The 9985-nt window shown below is 49.9% G+C and overlaps 5 protein-coding genes across 5 annotated transcripts; 3 read left to right on the plus strand and 2 right to left on the minus strand.

The window, feature by feature from the left end:
* BDV14DRAFT_183933 (bL32 family ribosomal protein) lies at positions 1-734 on the plus strand. Its single transcript, XM_073770438.1, has 2 exons — positions 1-442; positions 501-734. The coding sequence occupies exons 1-2, from the start codon at positions 103-105 to the stop codon at positions 536-538; spliced, it is 378 nt and encodes a 125-aa protein (XP_073622806.1). The 5' UTR covers positions 1-102; the 3' UTR covers positions 539-734.
* Positions 735-784: 50 nt separating this feature from the next.
* BDV14DRAFT_157553 (kinetochore Spc25 family protein) lies at positions 785-1875 on the minus strand. Its single transcript, XM_073766689.1, has 2 exons — positions 1562-1875; positions 785-1496 (listed from the first exon to the last, which is right to left on the minus strand). The coding sequence occupies exons 1-2, from the start codon at positions 1791-1793 to the stop codon at positions 952-954; spliced, it is 777 nt and encodes a 258-aa protein (XP_073622807.1). The 5' UTR covers positions 1794-1875; the 3' UTR covers positions 785-951.
* Positions 1876-1994: 119 nt separating this feature from the next.
* BDV14DRAFT_183936 (uncharacterized protein) lies at positions 1995-5453 on the plus strand. Its single transcript, XM_073770439.1, has 4 exons — positions 1995-2286; positions 2337-3530; positions 3590-4265; positions 4324-5453. The coding sequence occupies exons 1-4, from the start codon at positions 2184-2186 to the stop codon at positions 5309-5311; spliced, it is 2961 nt and encodes a 986-aa protein (XP_073622808.1). The 5' UTR covers positions 1995-2183; the 3' UTR covers positions 5312-5453.
* Positions 5354-6530, plus strand: BDV14DRAFT_157651 (copper metallochaperone ATX1). The gene is made up of 2 exons (XM_073766691.1): positions 5354-5857; positions 6004-6530. The coding sequence occupies exons 1-2, from the start codon at positions 5770-5772 to the stop codon at positions 6153-6155; spliced, it is 240 nt and encodes a 79-aa protein (XP_073622809.1). The 5' UTR covers positions 5354-5769; the 3' UTR covers positions 6156-6530.
* Positions 6526-9985, minus strand: BDV14DRAFT_158016 (DUF2293 domain-containing protein). The gene is made up of 5 exons (XM_073766702.1): positions 9569-9985; positions 9395-9514; positions 9030-9317; positions 6825-8971; positions 6526-6715 (listed from the first exon to the last, which is right to left on the minus strand). Exons 1-5 carry the CDS (start codon positions 9701-9703, stop codon positions 6697-6699), a joined length of 2709 nt encoding a protein of 902 aa, XP_073622810.1. The 5' UTR covers positions 9704-9985; the 3' UTR covers positions 6526-6696.

Below are 9985 nucleotides of genomic sequence, written 5' to 3' on the forward strand. Positions count from 1 at the left end.
CGTTGATGAACGTCCGATCACACCATTATTCTGTGGCCCAATTCGACTCCCAATCACCCTTCTGACCTCTGCAAATCGCCACAGAGGATCTTACCCACCACAATGGCTCTGCGACTACTTCCGCCCAGCATGTTCTCGATAATGCCTCGAGTCTTCGCATCGTCGAATTCGTCGTTCCTCGCTTCCGCTCTTCCATCACGACCCTCTATCTTCATGTCCGCTGTCCTCCAACCCGCCGCTTTTGCTCTCAACCTTCCCGAAATTCTGGCAGACCTATGGGACTCTGTTCTCCGCGCCGTCCCCAAGAAGAAAACATCACACATGAAGAAGCGACACAGGCAAATGGCTGGCAAAGCCTTGAAGGACGTCAAGAACCTCAACACTTGCCCCTCATGTGGACAAATTAAGCGCTCCCATGTGCTATGTCAACATTGTGTGGAAAGTATGTGAACCTTTCCTTTGCCCTACTTGCCCACACTCTAACCGCAATTTCTGGGCAGACATCAAAAAACAATGGGGCAAGGCTCAACTGGCGTGAAGAGACTCCGTTCATGAGGTCTATCCGATGATAGTAACGTTGGGGAGGGATATCGATGTCGTATACATGACAAGGATGTATTTGTATAGATACCATGTGTATGCACTGCATGGCTTTTTGGCGTTTTGGTTGAGCAATAACAATTTCATGTACTATATTCCATATAAAAGTTCACAGGAGCATCGACTCCGTCAAGAGTTACGTTTCCCTTCAAGATCGCCAAAACACTTCATAATCTATCAGGTCGACCGTAACTAGACCCGTCCAGCCTCAACCCTGCATATCAGGACATACTTTGGAGAACGTTGTGTAAAGCGCATTTGCTTAGCGTCTATATTGTATGAGATTGACAGTCCTCTTATCATAAATCACAGCATAGGTATCATTATATTCGTGGCGAAATCAACTAGGAACTATTTCAGTGCCTCGACGAAGAGCTTGCGCATTCTTTTCAGAAAAGCGCCAAAGTCACGGTCCTCGTTGATTATGTCAAGCTCCCGGTCCAGCGCTTCCCTATCCAATTTAGGACGGCAATGAAATACTTCATAGTCGCGGCTGGATGTGCCAAGTTCAAACCAGGCTTCAGCTTCCCAGTCTTTTTCCAACAGATGACTATAAACAAACTTCAATCGATCCTCTCTTCCAGCCCCCTCAATTCGTAAGCACAGGTAATCTTGCCAGAATTCAAGCTCCGGAACATTCAACCGCGCCTGTGCGTCAAGGTAGCGTGAGTGGCTCTTTTGTGCTTCCAGCCTTTTATTGATGGCTTTTTGTGTTTCCTCAATCTGTTGCTTGAGCCGATCGCGCTTCGTCAGACGGGAATCACGCTCCAACGCGACAGACGAAACGGCAGCGTGCATCTCGGCGGCCTCGGCGGCCTCTTTCTGCAGGGTCTGTTCGTGGGTTTGTGATTTGAGATTCAGGATCTCAATGTCCCGTTGCCGCATGCGCTCATCCTCTGCGAGATCTTGTGTTAGAGCTGCGCATCCACAAAGGCTTCATGAAATTTGCGACCATGCCTACCTTGTAATTCAGCCAACCCTATTTTAAACTGATTCCTCTCTTCCAGCACTTGCTTTCTGCCGCGCTCGATAAATGCGTCAAACTGGGCAGTAAATTGTGCCATGCGACTGCGCAAATCCTCGAATCCAAAATTGATGCTGGGGAGCGAGTCTGCCATTGAGGGAGCCGTTGCGGAGGCCAGCGGAGGCCGCATACCGCTTGTTGAGAGCGAAGGATCGAATGAAGAGGACATTATTTTCTTTGCTTCTATCTTGTGTGTGTTTGATTTGTGAAAGGTGGTTGCGCAGGAGCTATAGAGAAGGCAATGACGGTGCTGTCGCGCGAAATGTTGGAGGATGTGTTGTTGCGGCGCAACCAAGGCTTGGCACTCCGCGGTGATCGACATTTTATCAACGACTAGCTGCAGAAAAAAGTCATAGTTAACACTCCGACTATGCGACTGAGTCCTGAGCTCCTGGGTATCCGCCACAAAACAAATGCAGCTTACGGCTAAGCTACACAGGCCTTGCTTGTATCTGGCCTTCTCTCGATAGTACCACTAGATCTCTGTCAGGCCGACCGCTGCTCGATATGCTTGCTGGATCGGAACTCTTGTATACCACGAGGATCAGAGATAGACCCAATGGATGAAAAATCGACAAAACTTCTTCACTACGGGCACTTAGGAAGAGCCATCTATGATTCAAAGTCTCAATCATGGAGCTTTGCGCGCACGATATCTCCTCGTAAGTTGCCCAGAAAGTCTAATGTGTATACCAACTGACAGCTCGATAAGCACCACGCATCTCATACACAGGTGTGACGAAGGTAGCTGTTCAGTCGCCTTCTACTCAGAATGCTTCAACACCCCTGCCAAAACGATTGACTCTGTCACGAGGGTACCCTGAACTTATCGCAGGATATCGCCTTGCACGCAGTGAAACGCTCTCGCAGACCATTTCGACCACAAACGAAACTTGCGACCCTCTCGCCTCCACACTTCTCGATTTTGGACGCGCAGTAGACTTGAATCTCGATGGTGCTGGGCGACGAGCGGTACCTATCGTGGCGTTTGCGTCCGGCGAAAGTGGCAACGTCATCTCTTTCCGAACAATAACTGATGATACGGTGCAATTGAGGCACGAAACAGAAGCCCAACTTCATGTTCCAACAATAGGAGACGAAGATGGAATTGATTGGTCAGCGCAAGGAGCTCCAGTTCGACAAATATGTTTTTCACACGCCCCGGAAGAGAGAGCTACTTTCATGGCAGCTCGCTTCTCGTCTACGCTTGTATTCAGACCACTATACCACAGGTTTCCAGCCTCAGTCTCGACCAACCGTGGAAGCGATGGCACGGTTCCTGGTTATCAAGTTTCTCGTATGGACTCGAATCTCTTGTTGGAAATATCCACCTCTCATACGGGAGGTGCTGGACATGCAGACGTCAAGTTCAACCCCTGGGATCAATCACAGCTTGCCATTGTTGATCACAATGGTAATTGGAGTATATGGGAGCTTCGTATTCAACCCAAGCGTAACAGAGATAACTGGATTGCCACGGCTGTGCGATCGGGTGCACTCCCTTCGGTTGGCGTTGAGGAGATTTCATCCGGCACTTTGGGCCGGCATGATGGATGGTTAGCTATTGAATGGGCTGGTAATGAGAACTCCATTGTTGTCAGCGACCGAAGGTGTTCCGTGCTTTATCGTATGGAAGGAAATTGTGCATATCCCTATACGATGGAGCTCGGTTTCGAAAGCTTCAAAAAGAGGTCTGAATGGGTCCTTGGAATCAAACGAAGCGCCCTCAACCCGTCTCACTTATTCGTTCTCACAACGTCTCGAATTATCTGGTTTGATATTGCTCTAGAGTCAGTCGCAGACCATGAAAGTACGAGGCCATCGTTATCGCCACGCCTGTCCTGGTGCCATTTCTGCGACTCGGACGATACGACATTGCAACTAAGTTCATTGACAGCGGATGAAGGTGAGCACTGCTACCATTCTTGAGGACTTCTCCTTCATGTACTGACAATGATTTGAAAGGTTTTTATCTGGTTCTTTTCTCTCGTCTCAGTCCACTGGCATTGGCATTCTATTGCTCCGAGACGAGTGAGATTGTGAATGGCTCAACGGCCGTTCCTGACCCTCAACTTCTGCATATGCCCGCCTCTTCCCGCAATGCAGGAGGTACCGATTCTTCGCCAAATAATTTGCGCTTATCCACCCTTGTATTCAAGCAATATGCGCCGGTGGGGGCAGGAGAACGGGACATGCACACTGGTTTGAGTTTTTTCAAAGCCTTCATGGTAGATTCAAGTCTTTGCATAAGGGAGTCGATTTATTCGAAACCTTCAGCCAGTGATCTTGGGAGCGAGCGGCTACTTGGTGATGATCTACTTCGTGTAAAACAACTACGCCTGACTGGGTTGCAGAACAAAGCAGAGAATCCCTTGAGTGGTTTCATAGTGGACGACTGGGACGAACTCGCTCATGATAGTGGGCCGATATATGATTGTGGGATTGCCAATATAGCTCCCACGGCAGATCCCTACTTCACCCTTGACTATGAGCAAATCTATGGAATAGCGACCGGCACTTCACACTTATTGTTACAGGATGACGAAACAAACACTCAGCGCAATTTTCAGGAGTCCATCGATGAGCTGATGGCCAATTTCACAGCTCATATCGTTTCTGAAGAGCCCACTGCTTGGACAGCGTATGCCACCCTTGTCCCCTGACATTCACCATAGATTCATCGACTGATAGACGTCTAGGTTTGAAATACTCCGCAGACCATTGATATTGGATGATATTGATCAAAATGCACATGACCTGGCAGCCTTTGTGGCTCAATCGGCAACAAATCCTCCGCTATCCGGGGATCGTGGTCATCTCCTTGTTCAGCAGTACGAATCGTTTAGGTCGCAGTCTGCTCAGCAACTCAACGCACCAGAAGCAAGAAAGCTGGGCTTGGTTGCATTATACGACCGGCTTGTCAATAACTGGCTTATCGACTTACCCGCCGACATACCTGGACGTGCTAGGATAATGAAGGAGAAGTTCATACGACATTTTGTTGCGGACATTGTGCTCTCGCAGATAATTGCAGTGCATGGGTCAGAGGAACCAAACTCTGCTACCAACGGCAGCGGAGCCCAGTCTACCTCTACCAGCGGGCTGACCTTTCCCGAAGATTCGGCGCCAAACAAGTCTGCGACAGAGTCGGGTGATTATGCTATACACTCTCAGCCCTCCACCACAGCTACGCAAAGTACTTTTACTTTGGGAGATTCCATGCTTCCTGAGCATTCAGAAGACAATATACCCACATTTTCGGTCTTGTCGTCTTACACGACTTTTAGCAGGACAGAATCGAGCTCTCGGGATGCGACAAGATTACTTGACCACTGGAAGCCAGGGGCTGACCCAGCCTCATATTCCTTGTTATCCGAGGAACAACAATCGGCTGCGACTATCAGGACATCGAGGCACAAATCCAAGAAGAGATTGTCGCAGGCTATCAAAAGCTTGAGCCTCGATGCTCCAGTGCCTCCTTCCGTCTCTACCCCTGCTCCTGCTATGAGGGGAGACTGGGGAAGCCAGCCTGATAACAGTCAAACCCCGATGATACATTTGCCGAGTAGCCAGGTGACAAACGATCTTCCGATGACTCAGGTCGAGCGAGGTGCGTTTGGAGGTCGTGAGGCAACTAGAAAAGCTGGTATCAAGGCAAGAAAGAAGAAGAGAGCAGCTGGGTTCTAGACATTATAAAACACATCATAGATAACGTATATTATATATTATGCGTCATGCTTGTCCTTCCTTTCACGTTGAATTCCTATCTGGAAAGCGAGAATATGACTGGTCCTGTACCATTGATACCTACTCTGCTTAATGACCCAATGAGGTGATAATCAAGCTTGATGAGGCATTTTCGCGTATCCTGAGAATCCTTAGGCGATATATAAGCAAAACCATAGTGATCTAACACCCTATAAGCTGGCCCTCCTTCCATAACCTGAAACATATAAAGACACCAAACAAAGACGATCCATCTGTCCAAAGCGCTGCGCCGTCTGACATATATTAATCTCACCCACTCCCGTCTTTGATATAGCCGCTCCGCACTCCACTTCCACGCTGTCTTCGCATTTATAACACTCGTCATTCTTCCTCGTCTCTCTTCCAAGAACTATCCTACACAAGTACACATATTCGAAATGGCCGACCACCAGTACAAGTTCAACGTTAGCATGAGCTGCGGCGGCTGCTCCGGCGCCGTCGAGCGCGTCCTCAAGAAGCTGGACGGTGAGTTGCCCCTCGGTTGCCCCTCCGCCTCTCCGCTCCCCCCTCGGCCGCTGGTTCCTGGCCAAACACACACTCTCCATCAAGTACCCGCGTACATGCCATGCCGTCCATATCGCAAATCAAAGTTCTAACAAAAGACTAATTAGGCGTGAAATCCTTCGACGTGAGCCTCGACACGCAGACCGCAAGCGTTGTCGCCGATGCCACCCTCCCTTACGAGACGGTTCTTGCGACAATCAAGAAGACAGGGAAGGCAGTGAACACTGGCGAGGCTGACGGAGAGACCAGGGAGGTCTAGGGGATGAACGCAGCTACACCGTGACTGGCATTCGGCGATTATGATGGCATGTATATATGATTTACCGATGGGGCAGCCCATACATACATACCTACGGCTGTACGTCCCCGTGACTGGCATGCAAGCATCCACAGCAGACCATCAGTGTTTTCTCTTGGTTTCCAGTATGCGACCCAAGGCCATTCTTTGTACTCTTTGACGGAGTCTACTGCTCGTCCTAAGAGCATGTGCTACTACACTGCAAGGTCAGGCTAGGGTATATTCCGTTGTAATTCGACGTCAAGGGCGAATGCCCGGATTTCTTGGTAGGATCTAACAAGCGTCGGAAGATGCATACAATGCTGGGTATCATAATATATACAATCGATAATAATGTCCAATGAACATGTATAATGTAAACAAAACCACACCAATCACATATCAATCCACAATAACGACCGTACGACCCTCAGGTAGCCGGTACCGTGCATCGTTTGCCATCTCTTCACGTGGTGAGGGACGTTGGTCGTCTCCGAGTCGTTGGGGATAATCATAAGATGTCCTATAGAAGAATATATAAGCTTGGGTGCTTGTTAGGGATCCCCGTAGCTAAGAGGCCGAACGAAAGAATCGGGAGGGGACCAGATATGTCAAATATCTATGAGAATTGGATCCTCTTTGTAGCCATACCGTGAAGAGGGGAGGGCGTGCTCCGGCTGTCTTGCATGTCGGTAGACCGGTGGTGGCGTTGCGAACTGCCTTTTATCATAGTGTCTGGACTCTTGATTGGTAATGATAGGATGCTGTTGTTGGTAAGGAGCTTTAGCCGGAGAGTCCACGCGGAATCGACCGCGAGGCGACACTGATGCTGCACTATCCGATGGGACACGTTGATGCTGCACACCTTGAAACTTGGGTTTGAATGACTGGGGCGGAGTTTTCAGCAAGTGACTGGAGGGAACCCGACGGCTCGACCTATACTGCGGAGGACCAGGTTCATGAATGTCAACAGGGCGGACGAAGCCGTCTGCATACAATCCGTGCTTTGCTTCTGGCTTGTACGGAGCATTTTCTCTGCTCCACCAAGTTGTTTCAGGCGCAGGCACTGCCGCCTCGGCCCTCGTCGAATTGAAATCCTGAGTACGAGTGTCACAAGGCATTCGAGATTCCGAGGCATTGGGAGGATGAGGCTGTGACGCCCTATCATGGCCACCGCGAGCAGCGATGATGTATGTAGCGTCAGGCGCCATGCGAGGCAGACCAGAATATCTATTTTGTGAGGCCTGGGAATCAACAAATTGATGGCAAGGAAATGGCTCTCTATCATAGGCTTTGACGTGTCCTTGGGATGGAAAGATCTCGGGGTCACGATCAAAGCGAGTGCTAGAAATGGTTGACTCCTGGAAGCCACCTGGAATTTGTTCACCAATACGAAGCGGCTCAGATGGCGCAACGTATAACCTACGGGGCTGGTGACCAACATGGACAGATGAGGTCTCGGCCGCGGCATACCGAGCTCCCGGGTGAGTACTCGAAGTAACGGGACCAGTGCCAGGGAGACGTCTTCCTGTTGAGATGGGCTCATGATAAGCCACACATCGTCTTTTGGTGGCACGATCCTGGTCAGAGTCCTGGGGGAAAGCATAATCCGAGACGACCTGTGGAGGTTGACGGTGCGGAGTTACTGAGCGAAAACTAAATGCTCCAGACATCCTTTTGGTAAGGTGTTCTATATGACCGCTGGCCGGGCGTTGGATTTCCCCAGGAATGGGACTCTCAATGGAAGGCAGCACGCGATCCTGTTGGTTCAAGTTCCTGTTATGTAAGTGTCCTGCAGGGGGCGCAATGGGTGGTTTTCGGCCGTCTGTATTTCTGTCATGATATTCTCTTGGTCCGCTGACAAAAACTGGCCCATTGAAGGAGTCATGCCTCATTGGCTCAGATAGGGGCACTCTTCCCATCGAAACATTGGGCGATTTGTGTGTGAGGGTGGCATCTCTTCTATTGTCTGGCAGCTCAGCCAGGGGATGAAGTTCGTAAGACTCCTCCAAAGTCAGCACAGTTGGGTTGCTCAAGCGAGATTTCCTCGGAGAAGGCCCTGGGCAAGGCGAAGGCACAGAACTTACACGGTGTTCTGCCACAGGGTTGAGCGACGGCCGACTCAAGGTACTCTTAGTTATCCTTTGGTTAGGTGGGACAGGTTGAGTGACCAGAGAGTGATGGGGCTCAATATGCCGCCGATCATGTCCAAGGTTCTCCTGGGAAGGATTTCCGACGGAATACGGAGGTGGTCGATGAATGGAACCGTTGCTCGTGTTCCTGTACCTGTTGATGGCACGATCCCAAGCTTGATACCTGCTGAATCCACGACGATCAACTTTGGTCTTCTTGGGAACTTCTGGAATAAACCGAAAGCCTGGGGCAGCTTCATTCTCATAATGCTCTACGCGCGACTCCCGCAAGGCGGAGTTGTCATGATTGACCGGCCGCATCTGAAGTTCCTCAACCACAGGGTTGCTGGAGATAACCTCCACGCTGGTGTTTCGGCCATGCAGTGGCAGCGAATCTCCTTCAAAGTCACTATCATCATCATCAGATATAACGATGACTTCGCGAAACACATCCTCGAGGACAGTTTTGCCATTTTCGTCATCCCCTCTCCATTCCACTAGTTTCGCAAGGGTAGGCTGTTCCACCGTAGCCCTTGCTTCATGGAAAGAGGTAGCCTTGAGAAGCCGGTCATAATTCGTGTAGATATGCCGGATGTGAGCGACAACTGCCAGCTGCGCTCTCCGGGCGAGGGGCAGCTCAGCTGCCGTTCCTACTTTGCGTTGACCCTAAAACAAGGTCAGCAGCTATTGAGTGCATTCTCACCTTCCTGGCTATAAGTCCCACCTTCTGGAATGCAGTCTTAATGATCTGATTGAGATCATTGTCGGGGATATTTGGAAAGAGATCTTTGAGAACATCCCTCGCTTCTGTATTGATAGTGACCTGAGATGTCGAGTCAGCGTACCCGCGGCTGGCGTCATTGTTCATGTCATGAAAAGACACCGCTTTCCCCGTCCCAGTGAGATATAAGCCCCGATCAGAGCAAACGTCTGCAACAACAGCACTTGGGAAGTGATAGCCGATCCGGTGAACATGCTGTGAGAGTCCATGGGTATGGAGATGAGGTGTTGTCTATGGAAAGCAACAAAGGTCAGACGAGAAGGTAACTCTGGGACAAGAGAAGAAGATGCGACAATGACCCAACATACAGAAACTGCGTACACCTTCAACCCATCTCTTCGGCAAATCTCTTTGCAGGTCGTCGTAAACTGAGGATCACCTGCTGATATAAATGTATAGCCCGGGGGCGCTTTGGCTTCAAAAGATATCTGCGATATAGATGTCAGAGACGCCGATAAGAGTGGGGCAAAACAGCGGCATACCACACTTCGAAGCTTCTTCTTCGCCTGCGTGATGGATTCCAAAATGACCTTGTGCTTTCGCGCCTTTCGCCTCGCAATACGAATTGGACTTCGCCTACCAAAAGCCGACGTAGACCTTCGAGTTACTCGTGTCATGTTGTCGACAAAGAGATCTCAGAGAACTAATGAAAACATGCTTTCAACCTCATGATGTCGTCGCAATTATGGGCTGCGATGGATCGGGACAAGACAGGCCGGTGAGGTCGAATCAGAGACAGCAGGCGATGGTTTATTGGAAGAGAGATCAAGCGATCAGTCGACAGACCATCTTTGTATAGAGCGGCGTGAGAGAGTGTAGCGGCGTCCGGAATAGTACCAGGTAATCTGCTGATAATCCTGGATCCGTACTTTGTCCTGCCGAAGAGGCTCCGGTCTAGA

Source organism: Aspergillus stella-maris, assembly GCF_047715825.1.
Source record: "Aspergillus stella-maris strain CBS 113639 unplaced genomic scaffold BDV14scaffold_92, whole genome shotgun sequence".
Lineage (NCBI taxonomy): Eukaryota > Fungi > Ascomycota > Eurotiomycetes > Eurotiales > Aspergillaceae > Aspergillus > Aspergillus stella-maris.